Here is a 22,284-nt window from a genome sequence, read left to right as displayed (position 1 = left end):
GTGGAAACACCATTACCGTAAAACACACTCCTCCCAGCCAAAATTCTTAGCAGCATTTTGGACAGGTACTAAATGTAAAAACCAGATTAGGTATCAGACAGCCATTTCTAGGAAAAGGTGGAACAAGTACTGAAACCATTATCGAAACTGTGAATTTCTTTGTCATGAAGTTTACCACATAGCTGGTGCATGAAAAACTGCTGCACAAACAAATATCTAGCTAATGTATAACTGTACTGAAAGCTTAGGCTTAAAATCTGGCTGTTGCTAAAAGCTGTTTGTCAAGACATCAATTTTCTCTCCCATTGGAAAGCTAATGCCTCACACAATGTCATTTGTAATTGAACTGTGGCTCCACTTACACACTCAGGAGGCAAATGAAGCATCTGAGTCATCAAAATGCCTGCAATTCCCACTCCCGTAACTCCTACCGAAGTTCTAACCTGAGGCCAACCTTCTTAACCAAAGATCACACTTCAAATCCTGTCTTCACTGAAGGCTTTTTTTATGCACACGAGGAAGTCTTGTCACTGTTTTATGTCTCATACTCTTGCCTGAATATGGTAATTAACTGCCATTTTGAAGGTTTCTTTTATTTCTAAAATTCAACTGAATTTTAGAAAACCTCCAGGAGAATGGAGTTGAGCACCACGTGAAGACTTCCACCAGCTAAAGAACAACAGCAGAAGGGAGGGGAAAATTAGAAGGACTTTGATCATTTTTCTTTTCACAGGACAAATCTGTGATCACTCTTCAAACCACCTGAGGGTTAGCGTGAAGGCTCAGAAATAAACCTTTCCCTGGACTTACAGGACAAGTCCTGTCCCTGGTGAGGGAAGCTGTGCTTACCTCCTGAGTGCATTTGTCAGCTCAGCAGTCAGTTCACTCTCATTGTATGGTCTCAGCTCAGCGAGTGTTAGCGGTGTTGCAGTGCCATCACTGCATTCCTGGGAAAGGAGGAAAAGCCACCTAATTAGAAGTTACTGACCATCTTAATAGGAAAATTCTGAAAGCCTCTTAGTTCACAGTTACTTTTAAAATGAAGGTGAAATAAAGAAAACAACACTACAGCAACATGGCAGTGTACCAACATACCAAGGAATGAACAGATTAATACTTCACAAGTGCCTCTGAATGCTTTTTAAACCACCACAGCTCACTGACTTGCAGAATTCTGCTACAGTGCGCAAAACTGCTGGTGCCTTCCTTGTATTTCTTTTGACACCACACTTGAAACAAAGCAGCACTGGGATCAAAAAATTCAGATGATGGCCAGGAACAAGTAAGAAAGATGTACCTCTTGGTTTTAGTTTTTAAACATATTATTGAAATTTTCTGGGGACACAGCACTAAAATAAGACAAATTGAAGTTTTCAAAGGTATTTATTTCTTAATGCAAATTATTACTGCAAATGCAAAAATCTGCTTATCTTGCATTATCTTGCATTATTTTGCAATAAGGGAAGAAAAGTCTTCATTCTCAAATTATTACAATCTAACTTGTAGAAAGAGATTGTCATTCAATGCTCTGAATGCTTCCTAGAAATGAGCGTTAATTTTTTCATATTTTGTGTTTAGGGGAGAATCGCATTTTGACTAGACTCCCTTCCAGTGTTCCCAATGAGTGACAACAGGCAAAACACCCTCAATCCCAGCAACTTGTATGTTTGGCAAGACTGGCCTTGTGGTACTCCTCAGAATACCCTTATTTTAGCTCAGGCTTAACACCAATTCTGCAAAGTCCTCTTAAATCACAGCATGGAAGGAACCACCTAACAACTAGGGAAGAGAGAACACATCTGCATACAGACAAAAGAGGAGAATTATGAACATGCTAAAGACTGCAATAGGGACAGGAAGGGTTTAATTAATCAAGTTTGTAACTTTGGAAATGTAGTGTGACTCCCGACCTTGCCCAGTTTGTCTTTGCTTCCGCTGCTGGTTGAGCTGAGAGACCTCATTCTCTGCTCTTTTTGTTCTTCCACTTCAGACTTCAAGTGCTCAATATGGACGAGGTAGGCCTGCTCCTGGGCCTCTCGAGTGCTCAGCTTCAATTCCAATGCCTTCTTCTCCTTCTCCAGCAGGTAAAGCTGTGCCTTGAGCTCTGCCATCTCTTCCTGTTGAAGAAACATTTTATTATCAGCATGCTGCTTCATGGGACTAGGTACCTAAAGGAAGATGAGGTTAAACGAGATTTCCATCCACTCCTGTAACCAAAGGGTTCTGTTAACAAAGAACACTACCAGCACTCAGATGACTTTTTATAATCACACTGCATATTTGTCAAAGATCTGTGCCACCCTTTTATGATCTTCAGAAATAAGCTCAGCAGCAGAATTAGAATTAGACTATCAGGGATCTGAGAGGGTTGCCACTGCTGCTGCAATTTTTTTGGTTCTACTTTGTCCTTCAGAGACCATTTTCTTAAAACTAGAAGTGTATGACTTTGTCAAATGCCTCCCTAAAAGCAAGATTTCAGTTTCTCATTGATATGTAAGAATTTGTCTTATTGCAGTGGAAGGGATTTGAGAGACCAGGACAGCACTCAGAGGTCACATACTCCTGCCTTTTAATACCAGCCTCTGTGGTAGAATGAGTTAAGTCAAAAAGAGCAACTGAGTATGGCACCATCAGATGTCCATTTATAATTTCCCTCCTCTAAATGGCCATAATCCCAAGTACACACAACCTGAGTTTGATAGAAAAATGCACTCGCTCATATTCTTCCCTAAATATGATTCACAGAGGATGGACACTGGTACTTAACAGAAAGAAGCTCAGCTCAGAGAGCTCCTTCTTATGTGCAATTCTTCTGCTGCTCTGAGGCTTCTGACAGGGCTGTCACCTATTGTTAACACAACATCTGCTGTTTGGGGACAGATCTATGTTTTAACATCTGTCTGACAGTGGCTGGGCAGAAGTTTAAGTGCAGGGCATGAGTGCAGTGATCCTTCTTTCAGCATGTGCTCCCAGACTCCCATGAAAAGCAAATGATGGCTTATTTCTGAACCAGAAGGCTCTTTGTGATTAACAACACTTCAGAAAAGTTTCTTGAACAAAATGCCTCGTTATTTTCTACACCCAGAAAAACCTAGTATCCACAAAACTTTTGAAGAGATGGTACTAAGACATAATTTATGTTATGTGCTTAAAATCACCACTAAACAAACAAAAGACTGACAAACCCCCCCCCCCCCCACCTAGATTAATGTTCCCACTGTTTAGCTTGTTTTGCCCTAGGTCACCTGATGGGTGAATACTGAGTTCATGCAGACATTTTCTGTATTACAGTTTGGTTCCAGAATTGTTCACTGTGTAGACACCTCTGAAAGACAGAAGTTTCTTATGTGGCCAGCCTAGGAAAAGTCACTATTTTTTTTTTTTTTAACAAACAAAAAAAATACTTAAATCACAAAAATAACAGAGGTATCTTCCCTTATAATTAAAAAAATAATGCCTTTTATATTATAGCCATTATTAGCAAGGTTATACAAAAATAAATGTCGACACATATTTAGACTAACTTTTTATGCAGAAGGGAATCTATGTTCCTACCAAAAATCTGCTGTCTGGATTAAGTATAAACAGTGCACACAGGTGTATCACAGTTACAACCATCACAGGTAATCAATGGCTTATTCGGAACCACCAGCCATGAAAGAATAAAATCCATATCTTAAAAACCCTGAGGGGCTTGGAAAGGTTTGTATGAGCTTTTAAGTCATCAATTTATTCATCTGCTTGTTCGTGAACTGAAGGTTAGAAGCACAACCAGTTTCACTCAATGTGATGTACACAAATATAGTTGTTATGTGAACTTACATTAATTTCCTTTGTCAACAGAAAGTGTAAATAATACTGATAAATAATGATGGGCAAATTTTGTTATAGGAGTTGAACTGGATGGTCTGATATACTCAGGTGTATGCATTTAACTTCTTAAGCCTCTACTTCTAAAGCCATTAATCTATTTCGCCTTCTTAGTGAAAGCTGAGAAGTAATTTGAACAGAGTATTTTGGCACTTTTATGAATAAAAGATGCTTTTGGGTGTCTGTGTGGGATGGTCAGGACAAATCTTTCCTGACTGGAAGCTGAAGCTAGGCAAATTCAGTCCAGAAATAAGGGACATTTATTTCCTAAAATAAAAAGGTGAATTTATCCACTATAACAATGAATCTGTGGAACTGGTTTTTCTCATGTAAAGATTGTAAGATTTAAAGATGTAAAGATTTCAGCTTGTTTTATTTTCATAATTTTAACTTATTTTAACATATACAAGCTCAAAATACATTTGAGGATCAATGTTTAACTCCTTTGAAGACAGTAAGCCTAGATCACCATATGTATGAATTCAGCAGTTTGTATCCTGTCCCACAAGACATATCACGCACCACCCATTATGTTAGTTTTCTCAAGTCAAAACAGTGTGACTTGGAAGTAAAGAAGCAAATACAAAGCAGGGGAAAAGTTAAAAAGCTGTCAGCCAGGGTCTTACAGAGGCACCCAGGGAATGAGCAGGAGGGCATGGAAAGGTTGAAGATAGTTAAAAATTAAAACTGCAGTTGAGGATTGTAAGGACCCATACAATGTGTGAGACAGAGTGGCAGCAGCCACATCTCATGTGGGAAAATTCAAGTAATTCAGGTTTACTTAAAGAGTCTTTACATATGCAGCAATTTTTTCCATGAAAATATGTTTTCCAAAAATGGCATCTAAATTTAATTGAAATGACAGTGTCACCTTTGTATAATTACTATTTCCCTTCTCTTCCAGCTACAGGTTGCTGTGAAGCATTTTGCAGTTTAACACACCTGACTCTTCAGTGTAAGCACAAGTGGCATTTACTAAATGAAACCCTGAAGGAGGAGGTAGCAAGTGGTCCCTCTTCTAGCGGATTGCAGACTTAGGCAATCCATGCAAATTCACAAGTTTTAAGTGTCAAATCCAACAGTTATTTTGGGACTAATTAATTGAATACTGAGGGGTCTTTTGTACTTGCAGTCATATTGTAATTCTGAATTTGGGCAAAAACTTGAATGAAAATTAAAAACTCCTGATTCAAAATGATCAGAAACACCAGGGAATTCTCAAAATCAAAACTTGTATTCGATTTGGTCATGTAGGACTCTAATGTGGCAAAAAGTTCTAAAAGTCACAAAAAGTCTTGACTCCACGAGGACCACAGTAACCAAGGTGGGACATACCAGCCTTCAGAATTAAAACAAACATCAGAGCAGACAAATGTCATGCTCTAGTTAACTGTATTTCACTACATAAATCTGTAGGAGCATGAAGTGCTGTAACAAAGGTGGACAATGGAATTCTTAACATTTTCCACCAAGAGACTGTAGTCTCAAAGCACATAATGAACAACATTATCAACACCTGTACACAAAAGAGGAAAAATTATCGGTGTAGAAAGCTGAGACTTCTTATCTAGATTAAGTCCTTTGAAATGCAGAAGGGCTGTAAACCAAGAACTATTTACACCCATCAGAAGTAATCTCCTTGCTAACTGGGGCATGACAACAACTGCCCTCAAAGCAAGACCACTGAATGATGACAAACCAGGGACGTGAATGTATTTGGAAACACGGTTAATTATTGCTTGAAGCAAAGAATTGAATTTTACACGAGTACTGGCAGACAACTGTGTCTTACACTCTGGATCAGTAAAAAAATAGTAATAAACAGGGCAACAATCACCCTCAAACCGTTTTTCTAATTAATAATGAAGAACTAGTGTTGTAAAGGTATTTCCAAACTGTGGTGATCAGTTTTTACAGGGAATCAAAAATGGAAGATATTCCAACACAGAACCAAGTTCTGGGAGACAGTAAGAGATTGTAAGACCCAGCAGTGCACGAAGTCGTTGAGTAGCTTGGTCCGGCTGTATCATCCTTGCTAAAAATGTGGAAGGGAGGGAACAAATTAAAAATGCTAAGCAGTGAAGTCTTCTGCAGTCCATCTGCTTCAAGTTAAATAAAATACCATAAGGAAACTTAAATTCTAGTTTGTCTCAGAAGGAGGCAGACACACATGCTATTCTGTGTAAGGTACATGTTTCAAATAATTGATACAACAAACATACTCAGAAAGCCAAAATGAGTCCTGACCTTAGGTTCAACTCTGTTCTAGCTTGACAAACAGAAAAGAAGGTACAACGCAGACCCAAGCAACAACCACGGAAGCTGACAGGTAACACATTTGACAAATCTGAGTTTCCACAATGTCTCTTTCAGAAACATAAGGTTTTCCTGCAGTTGTGAATTCTAGCAAAGTGCAAGAAACTACAATGAATAACACAACTGTCAGTTTCTCTGCACTGCAAAGGGCTGAAGGTAACTTCAGACACCTATGCAAAATGTGTCTATTCTGTATGCACTACACACAACCCAATCAAGAAGAAAATGTTCCTCTTCTTGAGGCAATTCCTGCAGTGAAAACCCAATGTGCCAGGTCCAGCCAAATGGATGCTGTGTATCAAGAACAAGTTAAATGATTGTTGTGTGAACAAAAGGACTACCAGCACTCAATAGTTGCAATGATAAGCATCTGCTGGTGTTCAAGAAGGCAAGGGCACTACTTACAAGGGATACAGCTCTACAGTTTGCCCTTACCTTTAAATTAAAATAAAATTATGAAAATAAAGTAATTTAAAATTTAAAAATAGATGTAAGAATGGTGTACAAAAGATTTCAGGGAAGATCTGGATGCAAAAAAAGGAGAAGGAAGTGTGATATCTGAAATACACTTCTATTTATCTACCAACATCTTCCAGTACATCTTGCATGCTTTAGTTGTGGGGAATACATTGCTGTTGGCCACAATGTATTCAAACAACTAATATAATTTTTAAATCTAGCTAGGAAGCAATCTTTTCCTAACTGCAAATAATGAATGCATTATTGCAAAACTGTATCTGTTGTCATGGAAAAGCAGCACCACTAAGAACATAATTATCATTACCAGGCTACCACTGAGCCAGAAGCAGCACGTCTGAACAAAAATCTGTAACTTTAGAAGCTTATGAAACTGTTAGGATTTGCTGTCCCACTCAATACCATCACCTGACATTTCTGCAATTAGTTGGCTAAATTAGCACTTGCTAAAACGCAGAAATTAAACTTACTTAAACTGAACCAAAACTAGACAAATTCTGAATGCAGACGTATACTTTTATTGCCTTTGATATGTTCCTATGTTTTAGTTCACCTCTCAAAATCAACACAGAAGACAGATTTAAAATGATGTAAGCTCTACACCTGGTCAATAAAGATCAGCTTTTCTAGATCACATCTTTAGAACGGGACATATAACCAGGGTTTTCTCCAAAACCCTGAGTTAATGCAACTCATTACACACCCTACTCTTTGCTCAGACTCTGGACTGAGCTACAGATTGCAACACGGTGCCTAGAACAGCTCAGGACTTGTGACCAACTGCCAGAGAGCATTAGGGAGGACATTTGATCATTCCTCCTCCCACAGCAATATTAAAAGGAACTGAGTTTGTTCTGCTTCAGTTCACAAATATTCATGATGCACACATTTGCAAGCTCGTAAGTAATGAACTGTCTCTTGGGAAGTGCTGAATCATGGTTTTTGGTCATCCTTGAGCAATTCAGCTGCCATATCTCTTAGAGACAGAGCATCTGGTTTGTCAAGAAGAACATTCCAAGTTTACAGACACAGATGAAGTCCTTGCCTAATTCAAAACACACATAGCTCATCACTGTTAATGCACTGCCTTCTGTCACTTTCTGACTACTTTCAGTCCAGATTACGTGTTTCAACAAAGTTACCCTTTATTACCCAGTGACCATGACAAAAGCCTCCCACGTGTGTGACTGAGCATGTTTAGTGGCACAGGGGCATTGACAGCAGAGCAGCTCCCCTCTTGGTTATGAATAAAATACCTTCATTGCCATGAGTTCCTGCATCAAGACTGCATTTTCCAGGTCCAGCCTCTGGCTGTCTCCACGTGGCTTAACGTCATAACTAAGGGGATCAATGTGGATGCTTTCCAGCTCCAGCATTGTCAGCTTCACTGCTGCCCTGTCGTTTTTCAGCTGCTGGATGTAATCCTTCAGCCGCTGCTCATCCTCCTTCGTAAATTCTGTGTCACAACTGCTTGCGGTTGAGCTGGTAGTACTGGAAAGAGAAAGAATGGCATTAAAAAAATACACATTTGGAACAAAATCTTAATTTTTACATCAAACACCCTCCAAATACTTCATCAATGCATCTGAGTCTTACTCAGAAGTTTACAGAAAGGACACAAACGTATGGACCAGACATTGCAATGTGAGATGTGACAAATTCAGAAAAGAAATTTTCTAAGCTGCATGAGAAAATTAAATCATGTGACAACTTCTCTGCAAATCAGATATTTAGTGATGTGTAACTGAAGTACTTTTTCTGAAATGGTGTCTTCTGAAAAAAAGTATTTTTTGTTTAATTAAAAAGGAAGAAAAAAAAGCTACTTAAGACTTCTTAGCAATAACCTAGCATAGCAAGCTGCTCAGACACTGAGTCTTCATCTTTTTTGAGAAGCAGGAAAAAAGAATCAACCCAGACTTGATTTATCTCTGCTGATGATCATACCAGTTACCACCTCGGATATTTTAATGGATACTGTTAGGAATCAACCTGAGCAAAATTCCACTGGCAGTTGCTGGGAGATAGCATCATTCAGTTCATGTGAAGGTGTACTCCTCAGCATACTGACACTCCTTCAGGGCTAGAGTGATTTAAAACAAACCCATAGAGTAGCAGGAATTCTAATAAAAAGTCATCATAAAAGACTTGGTGGATCTTCTGAACAAATGAGGGCCCAATGCTCTGCCCCACAAGTGTTTACACAGAGATTGCAGAACGGGGTAATAACGTCTTTAGAGCAATGGTGGCTGAGTGCTGCCTACCCACCTCCTTGCACGCCAGTGCTGCAGGGGGCCCAGACTGACACAGCTGTAGTATTCTGGGGCTGAATGTATTTGCAATAACACTGAAAGGAAAATAAAATGCTATGTTGTTTCTAGAGCGTCACTCAAAGCTGCCTGCTGTCTCCTGAGGTCCTGTAATCAGCTGCTGGGTGAGGGATAAGTCATCCATTAACTGCGGCTGTCTGGAATGCTAGATGATCTCAGTTATCAGCAGGGGAATAAATCACTTTCTGTATCAAATTGCACTGCTGTTCAACATTTTTGTACTAAGAGGAAAAGTCCCACCCGCTAGATGCTATGAGAGCCATGATGATGTCCTAAAATATTATGCATGTGCAAAGGGGAAGCCTACCAAGAAAGGCTTGAATTTTATCTTTCCTTTGGTTTTTCTTCAGTTAAAGCTACACTGATTTTGAAGTGCTTCAAATAATTGCCCATCTTCCCACAAATTCCAAGCACAGCCTTGGAGAAGATAGAGAATTGGCAGGTCTACAAAGATTTCTCAAAATCCTTCCTCCTCATGAAATATGACATTACAGCTCTTTATTACAGTTCTGTGTTAATTTCACATTATTCTCTCGTTTTCTGAGGGATAAGAGGTGCCTGCCACAGTCGACGCAACTGTAAATTGGTCTTTGCTTTTGTTTTCATCCATGTCCTTCAGCAGCAAAGCTTAAGAGCACTCAGTACCTATACATAGAAACCCTCTCAAACTGAAACAAATTTTTGTTCATATTGTTTCTTTATTAGAAAACCTTGAAATCTTGCTTTACTGAGCCTAAAGGCATCTTGCTGAAGTAGATATTTATATAAAAATAATGAGGATAGACAATGTGAAAATATTTAATGCTGTACTGAAGTCATACAGCAAGTTTCTTCCTCAGCACCCAAAGACTGCAATTGCAGAGCTTTTCTGGATTAAATGTAAAACAGCTGTTGTTGGAGGAAGGATAACTTTTAAAGGCTTCAAATCCTGGGGCACAAAGACCTCATCTCAGTTTTTGCTTGCAAAGGAAAGAAAACCCAGCCCTCCTGCTGCAAATGAAACCTGAGCAAAAAAACGCTGAAAGTTTGTTATGTGGAGCTGGACCTCATTCACTGTGCATACTCACAGACTTTGGCCCTTAAAGACTCACAGCTATGCACATATATGTTAGGGGAGTGCAGTCCAAACTGAGGAAGGCAGTCTGGGCTGTTGCCAGTGATACTGAGGCTGCTTTTACTTCAGTCCTGGCTGGCTGCCTGCCTGTCTGCAGCTGAGTTGGCTCCTCTGGTGAATTGCTAGCAAGCTGCTCTTCTTCTCGGTTTTTTTTTTGGTTTTTTTTTAAGAAGTTGAGGGGAGCTCAGCAAGGAACTTGTTTCTCAGCCAGCACACAAGAGGACAAGAACCTTCACTCTCCCCCTGCATTTAGCAGCATGTCCCCACCCAGAAGACTGGAAGCAACTGGGGAGGAAGGGACAGAAACTACACTGCAGTGTTTCTGATCTCCCCAGCAACTCTGCCAGGGTGTGCTCCCCCAAAAGCCCCACCTAACAGCTCTCCACAGCCACAGTGCAGGTTCAGTGCTGCTCTCTTTAAGGGATGACAGCTGGTGAGCACTTCATCCTGAATTTCTGATATTCCCTCCCTTCTGAACAGCAATCTGGACAAAGGAAAACGTTTATAGTATAATGCATCCATCCAAAACACACAGGAAACTGTTGCAAAAGATGTGCAGTTTCTCATTTCTCAAGTGTTTAGGTGAGGACAGAGAAAGGATCACAGTTTCATCACAGCTGGAGGGAATACAACATCAATCTGCCCATTCTCACTGATGCTGTATCAGAACAAGCAAGGAGAAATGTTCTTCACACTTGCTTCATCCCTCAAGTCTTTTATGATGATGTCATGCCTGGGTGACGGCAAATTAATTTTCATATACAATTTGTGGAAAATATGTGGGCTGGTACAGCACAATGTCAGTCTTATTTTCTGGCATGAGTGTGTGTGTATAAAATGCAGCGGACGGATATAAAGGATGCTTTCAGCAGTGCTTCTCTGTGAGTAGTTTCTGTACACTACAAAAATTTGTCCAAAAAACCCTATATGAGCATCATTTTATCTGTTAAAAATGAAGTCAATAAGTAAATAAATCTGCAATTCAGCAATGGTGTGGATAATACACTTGGCAGAACTGATATTAACACTGTCAGAACTGAATCCAGGAACTTGCTTGAATACCTGCACATGGCCTAATGCTTTGAAGAATACCCTTGATCCGCAGTATACACAGCCCAAACACCTTCTTTCTGGCTGAACATTGTAGCTTGAGATCTGAAACAGCAAAATGCCAGAAGGTAGTAACCTCCTGACAAACTGAAAAATACCCCAACCAGGGAAAGGACAAACAACAGCTAAAATCAAAACCTTTGGTAAACTGCCCTGCTTCCTTCTGAGACTGCTTCAGTCCAGCAACAGTGTTACACAGATAACACTAAGATAACTGTTTGGACATTTCTAAATAACTTATTTGCATGCCTCAGCTAAGATAATCTTGTCTGTCACCAACTTATCTGAAACCTAAGATGGTTCTGAGGAGATATATATTCCTACACTTGATTGAGTTCAGATATTTTGTGACACTGCATAATACTGAAAAGAACTGCCTTTGCATGTAATGGACCAAATCTGTCCTGCCATGAACCCAGATGTAAGGTTGGGCTTACTAGCACAGCAGGGAATAAAATACACCATATTTTCAGTCAGTGTTACAACTGGGCTTCTTCCCTTTTGTTTCCTTCCAAAGGTGCAATCAGTCAAACCTTGTTGGCAGTGTATGTTCTATACCTAGCTTCTGTCCATTTAAAGTAATTATGACTTCCAACTATATTGCAAACCAATTTCTATTTTCAAAATCTGAATTGGCAACATTATTGTGGTACTGCTTTTTTAGCATTATTTAGATGCTCTTTCATTGCATTTCATTTATTTTCATTTCAGTTGCTCTCTTTTACAGTCTTTAACCACTTGTCACTAGTAGGTCACGAAGCATTTACTCTCAGTAATGCGTCCAATGATTTGACATTCAGAATCTCATTTGAAATTTCAAAGCCCAAGATGGGTCAACAATTCCACTGTAACTCCATATGCTACAGGATTTCAAACAACAGGAAGAATTGGTCATTTTTCACAAGTGTCAGCAAAGGACAGTTTTCATCATCCTACTACTGCTTTATTCATTTAGTTTCAAAGGGAAAAGGTAGCAATACATATCTGCAACTAAAAGCCTGCCACACTAAAACATCTAAGGCAAGAAAAATAAATTTTGCAGATTCAAAGAATGTTTCAATCAAATACTGTAAAAGTATTCTTGCAGTGGTCCCCAAGTGGCGGGTGGCTCACACAGCACTCACTGGAGGTGAGAGGAAATGACCTTAAATTGTGCCAGGGCAGGTTCAGATTAGATACTGGAAAAAAATTTTCACTGAAAGAGTGGTCAGGCATTGGATTAAGCTGCTGAGATAGTCAGTGGAGTCACCACCTCTGGAAGTGTTCAAGACGAGTCTGGATGTGGCACTTGTGGATAAGGTTTAGGGGTGGTTATGGTGGTGCTGGGGTGATGGTTGGACTGGATGACCTTGAAGGTCTCTTCCAAACTTGATGATTCTGTGGTGCTGTGATACAAATATAGAAAAGCATGCGCCTTTTGGATAAAGACAGGCTTTCCATCAATGGGCTGGCACAATGTCATGTGTCTGTAAGCTGAAGAGGGGAATGATTCCTCTCTTTTGAGTCAGGATCCACAGGAAGAAAAAAAATCTAAAAACACCTCTAACCACATGTCACTTGAACAGAACAGAAGGAAAGAAGAGAAGATTTATATTTTCTGGAGAAGCTGAAGTTTCAAAAATGTTTTCATTGATATGTATGCTTAGGCAAAGATAAATTACTTTGGGCATGGGGGGAGGGGAGAAGGACAACAATGTGTAAGTGACAATCAGATCAGGATGCCCATGTCACAAATTCCCTGTGTGTGCCCTCTGGGTGAGTGACAAGAGCTTTCATCTCCTATATTCCACATATTTAAAAAAAAACCTGTAAAAGTTACCTCATTCAGCACAGTATCTTTCTCCACACCAGAACTAAAAATACTATAGTGATAATGGCTCAAGCTAAAATGTCTCTTTCATATAAGAACAGTCATAATTGCATTTTCACATTCATGACATAGTTCGTCCTGATGAAATTTTAAATCCATTGCCACTTTAAACATGCTCTGCTGAAACTTTATCCACTGAGCCAATACTTCACTCGGACACACACACACACAGGTCCAGCTGACCACCAACGAACACAGACACACAGACTCTTATCCTCCCTCTCTTAGCCTCCCAAAAATTCTGTTAAAGCAAGCAAGAGCTGTAGATACTATATTCCTACCAAACACTTTCAGTGAAAGGCTAGGAAAGCAAACACTAAAACAAGAACAACCCCTTCCCCCCTCCCCCCCCCTAGTTCTTCCCTGTCAGTACTGAAAAATACCTGAACTGTTTTCAAGAAAAAAAAAATTACTATGCCTTGACTACACGCCAGATACCTCACAAGGAAAAAAACCACTGAGGTAGTTATGAAAAACTGAAAATGATCCTTTCAAACAATAGAATGGAAAACGAGCTTCGCTTAGGTAGATGTGTTACTACGTGTAGACAGACAACACATTCACATACAGGTGTAGATACAGCCTAAGACACAGCAAGCCAAGTGCTTGAAACAGCTTTATGTTATTTCTTTCCAAGGCTGGTAAATGCTTCTGTTACAAAGTGTGATCAGTGTACTACTAGCACAGGTGCTGCCACAATAATTTCTATATAAAGACACAGCTTTCTTGGACTGAGAGCGCACCAGAAAACTTCTCTGAATAAAACATTAAAATTCACCTCACATTAGGACCCTGTTCCCTCAGATTACCTTTTTGCTCACTTTTTAGCTATTCCATGCCAGTCATATGGCAGGAAATAAGATCCTTTGGAGGAGGCATCAGCAAGAAAAAGAAATGATATAGTACTAAAATAAACTTCTGAAGTGTCAAAAAAATGACAGCATTTGAATAAAGAATTGGCTAGAAAACTGAATTAAAATGAAGTTTTAGTGCAAATCTGAGAAACGAAAATAACTTTTAAAGAGAAAAATGTTCATCTATATTTATCCAGGACATTTGCCAAATTTGTATCCATACACAAGCACACATATTCACTGCAGAGTACAATTATACCACAGGCGGGCAAAAACTCAAAATGAAGCTGCTGGCAGATATATTTGAGCTGGAACACTTCTGCAATAATAGCTCATCTAAGTATCATTATTTTATAGGTCTTCAGAAAAAGTGCTTTTTTTCCAGTCTTTCCTGGAAAAACCCACTCTATTCCACTCCACGAGTGAAAAGAACAGGATGGGAAGAAGAATTTGGAGGGGGGCAAAGGGTAAGGAGAAGGGAGAGACAATGGTTTAAAACAGAATGGCTAGATTTGCAACATTTTGAAGACAATCCTTGAGCACTCCAAAATGCCAGTGAAAGCCTGTTTCAGATCTCTCGTTCACTACACATCTGTGCTGTCTGCATACAATAGGTATGAGTAACAGGTGCATGATATCAGTTCCAATAAAACAGCAAGAAAGTCACTGTATTAAAACAAATGTAATGGTTTTGCCCTTTATGAGGAAGATCAAAGTTCTGAGTCACCCATTTGAAACAAATTTATACAAAACCCTTCTTGGCTGGAGCTGCTCAAAGTCCAAAGACAATTAGACCACTGAGGCATGGTGACTTATAAATCAAAGCACAGAAGCTAGAGGACTGGGGTGAGGAGAGGTAGCTCAGCAAACACAATAGAACATAATTTTTGGTCTGAAATCAAAGGTTAGGAGATTAGGGTAGCAGAAGAGTTTCAGTTACCTGGTGTGGCTGTTGGAGGAGAGGCTTTCCCAGGGCTGCACACTACAACCTGTGACTGCATAGGCTCCCCCGCAGCTCCCATCCAGTTTCATCAGCAAGGCTTTTGCTGCATTCTCAGCTGTCTTCCTGCAGTCATGAGCCCTCTTAAGCATCTGGGTGACATTTTCATCACCTGTCTGGTCCCCTAGTGTTCAAACAATGTTTCAGACAGAAATTAAGGCAAGAGTAGAGATCCTTCTACTCGCTCTCAGTTTATACCAAGACAACGACAATAAATTACCAATCTGTCAGGTAAAAGCAACTTCACTTCTGTGTGAGCATCAGAGGTAGCTGGGATACTGGCCTGAATGCACCCCTCTCCCAGTCACAAGCTCCAGGTACTTGTGGCTCCAGGCAATATGTCTTAAGTGATGTATGATTTTAGCTTGTCTGTTTGTAATGCTTTGCATTCTGCATTAATATTATGTTTGGATGCTCAAATTATGAACACAGTGGGAAAGCCTCAGCCTCAATTACAACTCTTACTGCAGTCAGTGCAGTGTGGTGTCACAGTGTAGTCATTTCCAGAGCTTCTTCTCACAGGCACCTTGATCTCAAGCCTGATGGTTTGCCAGGACACCTTCTCACAGGCCATCTGGCCAGACAGAATTGCTCTGTGCTCAGAAGCAGCCTCTCACAGTTTACAGTCACGCATACTAAGCCAAAAGAAAACCAGCACTGGTTTACTAAATTGCTCTAATTTTTAGTGGTTATACAGCACCTGTGTAGCTGGTAAGCTTCAGGAGAAGCAGGACTGAAACCACCATTGTCACTACTCCTACAATCTTCCAGCTGCAATCAAGTCATTAAATTAAGACTGTTACTGGCTACACAGAAAATCTACAAATGCATTTGTATATTAAGCTACATAATATTCATACTTTACCAAAACCCAACAGCTTGCTCTGTGTTAGATTTCCATTTAATCCTTGTTCAAGTCAATTACCTGTACTTCACACTTGCTGAGTGAAGTGCATGGACTAGAAGTAACATTTATGAGGAAGAAAGGAAGGGTGAATGTTCTGTTAAGAGAAGCTGGATATGCTCAGCTTTAAGTGATGCAACTCCCATGAATTCTCCACTCACAGATGTTGATATAAAGCTTGACTGATCTTCAAACCAATAATCTGTTATTTTATCTAGGTGTGTTAATCAAATTTCATGGTGAAGTAAAGGTACATAAAACCATACACAACTTCCTCCATGCTGTACTGTGTAATGGGAGATTTGCACTGTTTCTGTCTCAGGGCTGTAACTGATAATACCATAATTAAGAGCTGTAGACAGACACCTACAGAAAAATTTAACTACAATCTCTTCCATAAAACCCATGTCAGACGAAACCCTACTCAAACCCAAAGTATTTCTCTCTTCTAAGATTCCTTTCAACCACGTACAGGAGTAGAAAATCCAAGCCTAAATTCAATTTTGCTACTCAATGATCTGTGCCAGCTGGGAGAAGTTCCCTAGCACATTGTGGAAAGGAATGAACAGAGTTTGGGAGAAAGGTGGAAGAAAATCTCAGACTTCCCCTCTACTGAGAAGCCAGTGCTCCTAACACACCAGGCACTTGCTGTGCCTCAGCACAGTAGGAAGAGCTATTCTCTCTCTGAATGTTTCCCTTCTTTCTACTTGAAGATTACTGTGGCTGCCTTCTCCTATCAGTAAAAGGAATGGGATTAATAACACTGGAATTTCATTGTGTAATCACCTCTTTCTATCAGAAGAATGGAGCCAGCAGCAAAGTCAAGCTCCAAATTTCTGAACTGTACTGTACCTACGATAGTGGCTTGCTCCACTACTTAGCAGGCAGCATATTAAAAAACAACACTTAGCCACAGGATTAACTAACCACAAAATAAGAAAAATCCGTAACATACAGGCTAAACAGGATATAAAATGTTTTAAAATTTCAGAGCATTTAAAAAAATTTTTATTTGTAACTATTCAGTACTACCTTTGTATTGTTTTAATCCCAGTTTTTCATAGATTAGACTCAGTTTCTGGGGAGTCAATCTTACTGAATCTGGATTTGGAATTACCACAGCTGTATGGCCCTAAGATACCTGTGCTCACAAGTATTGTTTAATTATTCCACTCTGTACAGCAGCATGCCTACAACAGTCTCACCCCTGCCAGAAGAGGCATCTCCTCGTGATAGCATATACAGGTGAATTTAAATTGCTCTCTTGTATTTTCCCCTTATTTTTGGGGTGTGTAAAATAATTTAGACACTTAAAAACAAAAAAAGACTGGAGAACATTCTTAAGTAATGGGTCATGACATGATTCACCATTACAACCAATTTTAATGCTAACTGACATGCCAAAAAAAATTAAGTGATTCATTGACATCTTACCAACAGAACCAACACCTGCAGCTCTGAATTGCCCAAGAATGAGACTCTGCTCACTTTCTGCCAATGCCAACAGCAGCTCATATGCTTCTATGCACTGTTCACTGAAAGGGAAAACAAAAATCACACAAAATATTAACTGCAATTTAAAGGGGAGCAATACCTGCAACAGCAACAACAAAAAAGGAGATAGCTGATTAATTTCATGACTCTCTACTACTTGTCTAGCAGCAGGGATATTAAATAACATTATACACATAACCTATCACAAGCATTCAGTAGTCTCCTCATTCTTATAACAGTGCCAGATTGGCCTCAAGTAATGTAAAAAGACAAAAGAGAAGAGAGCGACCTAAAATAAAGGAAGCTCCAGAAGTATGTTTTAAACAGATGACAATACAAACAGTGGTCAACGTGATCCTTCCGAGAAACTTTTCCCAGACTTTCTTACTATACAAAATACAGTATTCTTTACAATATAATTATACTACACAAAGTGTTGTAAGAAGAAAAGAAGATGCAAGAAAAATACTTCTTGCTCTGTACTGGCTGTAAGATCTTCCTCCTTAAAATGGAACAGCTTCCAGCTGTGAGTCACACATTCCCTGTTGCATTTTAATGCTTTAAAAAATACATACTAATGCACTATTATACTATTAACTGTACTAATATACTAATATACTATCAGCAATTTACACTTCCTTGCAACTTGCTCAAGGCTGACAGTAAAAGAATACATTCTTTAAAAGGCATACAAGTTGTCCCAAGACCAAACCTGCTTGTCCTAAATTAGTTGCAGTTGAAGGTGTTAAGTGACGCGATATTTCTGCAAACAGTTTGAAGCAAATTTACATACTTATTACCAAATATCAAACCATTAATCCACAATCCCAACTGATGCAATACAAAGTCATTCTGAGTTGTGAGTATGAGTGGAGTATAACATTTCCTGGTCCACTGCTCTCCGGAAAGGTACAGAGAAACTGTATCTTAAGGTTGGATTCAGCAAGACAAGTCTGAGCCTACACACAACCCCCAATTCAAATGTTAATTCAGTACTTAAGAATGAAAAGATAAACCTCTACATTCCTGTTAGATGCTGGTCAACTAGAGTTGAAATACACTGTCGCAATAACTTCAGTTAGGTAGTTTGTCAAGTAGTTTGACCAAAGGGGTGCTTTTTCAGGAAGGAAACAAAAATTAAACAGTATTACTATGGCACACTAACAACTTCACTCTTGAACACTTCTACCAAGTCTCCCCCAGCTCTCTCTTCCCGGCTGAGCTCCTTGTGTAGCTACATACCTGTACTGCAGTGCCAGCCTGAGGGCTGTGGCATTGGACTCGTACTTGCCCACAAGCATGCTCATCCTCTCTGCATTGCTCTTGCACTCTTCCAGTGTTATCGTCAGCAAGTCGTTCTGGGATTTCAGGTGCTCAATACGGCTGCAAAAAAAAAAGTCATTTGCAACCCTCAAGCTTAACTTGCAGTCACTGTCCTGAAAATTCTAGGACAATCATACTGTGAAGCAACAAAAATTTTTTAGTCTATGGAAGTGTTTTTTAATGAAGATGGCAAAATACATCAGTTCTGTATCCCTTATCAAAAGCCAAGAGGATAGAAATTTCTCTTAGCTCATCCTCTCCTCCTCTCCTTCTTGTAAAATGTAGTCATAACCCCATGCAGCAGCAGCAAGCAGAAAGCTGTACCCTTGTTGTGCAGCCACAAGACTGCTGCATAGGAGAGTTTCATATTAACCTTTTGCTCAATTTTTCTGCCTTCATTCCTCACTTTCTGCTGCCACATTTGCAACTTCTGTTAAATGGCATATTCATTAGTGTGACTGTGGGTGTGTGCAGGGATCATGCAGTTGCATAAATGCCTCCTTTCTTCTGAACATCCAGAGTAACCATTCCACCTGAAGTTGTGTTTGGGTTGTGATTAGAGAGCGAACTTCTGAACTACGAATGAGGTTTCAGTGGGGCAATGTAATCTTCAAATGTTCAGGCAACAGTCAAACAGAAGCTTAACCACAATAACCTTCTCAATGAGATTAACTGTGAACATGAAAATGAAGATTCAGAATACCAGTATTACTGTTTATTCTCTCTGCTGACAACTGAGATGTACTATGCCTAACTGTAAAAACTGGATATATACCAAAATGAGAGAGACCAACAATTTGAAACCTTGCACAGGTAGCTAATGAAGAAATCCATGCCATCCAGGACTCTAAAATCACTGACTTCTTGAAAAAGAACAATGAGAATGGCTAGTATACCATTTGTTCAGTTACCAGAATAAAGCCCTGACTTTTCTAGCTGCTACAACTCGTCACTTTCTGTATCTTGACATCTTCTATGATACATGCTGTCAAAGCATAATTGTGCAGTGTGCAGAAGAAAAGAAAAAAAAAAAAAAAAAAGAAAACAAGGATCACGTTTTGCAGCACTACAAAAACATGAGCTATAAATAAAGGGATATTGTACTGATCAGACTAAATTTGAGCGAGGTGTGGGGAAGACAGAATTTGGATAGAGGCACGCTGAGACATGATTCTCACGTTCGTGATCCACAGTTTTGATTTTATGTGCCAAAAAAGACACAAAACACTGGTTTTGATAGAGCTTGCTGAAGGGTAACCCCAGCAGTATTTTAACTGCAATCAGAAAGCTGCAATCTCTCTTCTACAGACAGAAACCTATTTCCTGGTATATATGCAACACCACCACGTATCAGTACATTTATCGAGACGGTTAAATGCTATTCTTCTGTTTCCTCAGGACAAAACAAAGCGAGATAATTCCAGAATGATTCAGACTAAGTTATGGGAGTCCTTATTTCAAGGAGTGATGTGTCTTATGAAAACTGATACCATGACTACTTGGTCAGGCACAGAGAAGGGACACTCCACAGTTCAGACAAGGGAAGGTGCCATGCTGATCTAATAAAGAACAAACTCATACTCATGGAAAGAATCATTAGCACACAATTCAATCTCCTCTTCAGCAACCACATTCCATGTTTATCTGCAGCTGCCACAGCTGAGCTGAAACTGAACTAAGAAATGTTCCAAAAGGGTAAAAAAGCAGCCAACTTTAACAAAGCTAACAGAAGACAACGTGTGAGCACATCTAACTTTCCAGCTCACCTATTTAATCTCTCCGTCTCCACTTCAAACTCTCGGATTTTACTTTCAGAGATAGCAGATCCATGTGAATAGAGGGTCTGGAAGATTTCCTGAATGTTTGAGCAGTCTTGGAGGGAATGTGCCAAATGTTCAGCCACGGTACTAGACACCTGCACAGGGCAGTTAACAGATCATTGTGAATGGATACCCACTGGATTTCTCCCAGATACTTTCTGCATTGAGAACTGCATTTGCTTGCATGCACTCCCTTCAAGGCATTCATTATTCAGTTTTTGTTATGAATTTTACATTGAATAGAATATTTACAAGATTCCATTTTTAGAAGCCATTTTGTTCTAAAATTCTACTAACCAAGGGTGAAGTCCATTATTTCATTATACTTTTAAAAAGCCTACTATGCAAGTTATTTATGTTCTTGAGAGCATAGCAAAGGGTTAGAGCCAAGTTCTTCAGTAAAACAAATACTAACACACAGTAACAACAGCATTACTGATTTACATTGGATTTCAAAAGCAGAATCCAGTTTGCTGTTGGTTGAAAGTTGTGAAATGCAACTGGAGAGTCTTCTTGAAGAGTATTTTGGAGGAACTGACTCCAAAATTTTCCTCTTGAAGTCACTCAGGAGAGAGATTTCTATCCACTAGTTACGAGAAAATGAGATCTTAATACTGGGTGAAATATTGTTTGTTGAAATATTTTCCTCAAATTAGCTTTTAAAGTATTTTCAGGTAGTTCATATATTAATTTTATTAAGAAAACAATGCTTTTATTGGAACATGGATCATGCATGCACACAGTTTTTAGTCCTTACCCCCATGCTGCTAATTTCTGATCCTAAGACAGGTCTATCAGATGATGAAGACTCTGATCTTGTCTTTGACAACTTCACTCTTTCAGCAATCTGTAAGGCAGAATGCTGCACAGGTTACACAGCAGCACACACCCCATAAAGATCACACAAAACCCATGTATTCTCTAGTTACACTTGCAAAGCTGAAGCAAACTACCAGAGAATTGAGTCCTGTGTTGTAACCGAGAGAACTACAATCAATAATGTTTAATTCCTTTCCACAGCTCAAGTTCACAGACCTGCTTAGGACTCCCTTGGACATCTCCCAGTTAACATCTCCCACATTTGCACAGCACAAAATGAAGCCTGCTTTCCCCAGGTCATGAGGAGGGTTACAAACAAAAAATCCCCACCTTGGCGATGGGAATGTCGTTGCTGCTGCTGCTGGTGCTCAGCTCTCCGGTGCTGGGGTTAACGGGGCGGTTGGCAGGAGTGAGACGGCTCGGGCTGGACGGGCCCGTGGCCTGCACGCTCTGCAAACGAGTCTGCAGCTCCCGAACCTGCAATAAAACATAACATTCTGATTTTTCCACTCTTATGGTTTAAATAGTCTGGAGATTTTCTCATTGTCTAGCCACGTCTAATTGCTTCTGGCTTCAGCACAGAAGTTACATTTTTGTACTGTGGTGGCCGTGAAATTTTCACGTGGGGAGCAGATGAGTGAAGGCTATTTTAAAATCCCACTGCTGTCAGTTTTTTGAACTATTTGCAATGTGGAAATATGCAAACATAACACTGAAGAATAATTACTCAAAGTTTCAGATGTACTATAGGTATAGGAGTTATTCTCTCTGGGGTAAAGCTAATGCTCCAGCCTAAGATAATGATGGCTAAACAAATCAAATAACAATCCTCCTGTTAATAGAAAACTCCAGTGCTGAAAAACCCTCTTGACATAAATAAATCACATGATGACTTGGTCATATTTAAAGGTTAAAGAAATTCAAACATTAATCATGCTTCAGAACTACAGTCAAGTAAAACTACCATTTAGTGAGCAACGTACAGG

The 22,284-nt window shown here is 39.6% G+C and overlaps 2 protein-coding genes across 6 annotated transcripts in view; both read right to left on the bottom strand.

The window, feature by feature from the left end:
• The window catches only part of LOC116437867 (T-cell activation Rho GTPase-activating protein-like), a 633,784-nt gene that overhangs the window by 293,593 nt on the left and 317,907 nt on the right, over window positions 1-22,284 (bottom strand). The gene's annotated exons all lie outside the window — the stretch shown is intronic.
• Window positions 1-22,284, bottom strand: part of MCC (MCC regulator of WNT signaling pathway) — a 186,785-nt gene that overhangs the window by 13,990 nt on the left and 150,511 nt on the right. For all 5 annotated transcript variants that reach the window (XM_032096158.1, XM_032096159.1, XM_032096161.1 and 2 more), the window contains 9 exons: window positions 21,629-21,775; window positions 21,237-21,326; window positions 20,426-20,574; window positions 18,579-18,719; window positions 17,277-17,377; window positions 14,879-15,062; window positions 7,920-8,154; window positions 1,911-2,117; window positions 850-947 (listed from right to left, as the gene is read on the bottom strand). In XM_032096158.1, coding sequence (XP_031952049.1) covers window positions 850-947; window positions 1,911-2,117; window positions 7,920-8,154; window positions 14,879-15,062; window positions 17,277-17,377; window positions 18,579-18,719; window positions 20,426-20,574; window positions 21,237-21,326; window positions 21,629-21,775 — 1,352 coding nt within the window. The remainder of the gene's footprint in view (window positions 1-849; window positions 948-1,910; window positions 2,118-7,919; window positions 8,155-14,878; window positions 15,063-17,276; window positions 17,378-18,578; window positions 18,720-20,425; window positions 20,575-21,236; window positions 21,327-21,628; window positions 21,776-22,284) is intronic.

The sequence above is a fragment of the Corvus moneduloides genome, chromosome Z (genome assembly GCF_009650955.1).
Source record: "Corvus moneduloides isolate bCorMon1 chromosome Z, bCorMon1.pri, whole genome shotgun sequence".
Lineage (NCBI taxonomy): Eukaryota > Metazoa > Chordata > Aves > Passeriformes > Corvidae > Corvus > Corvus moneduloides.
This window is presented reverse-complemented; position numbering and strand designations above follow the sequence as displayed.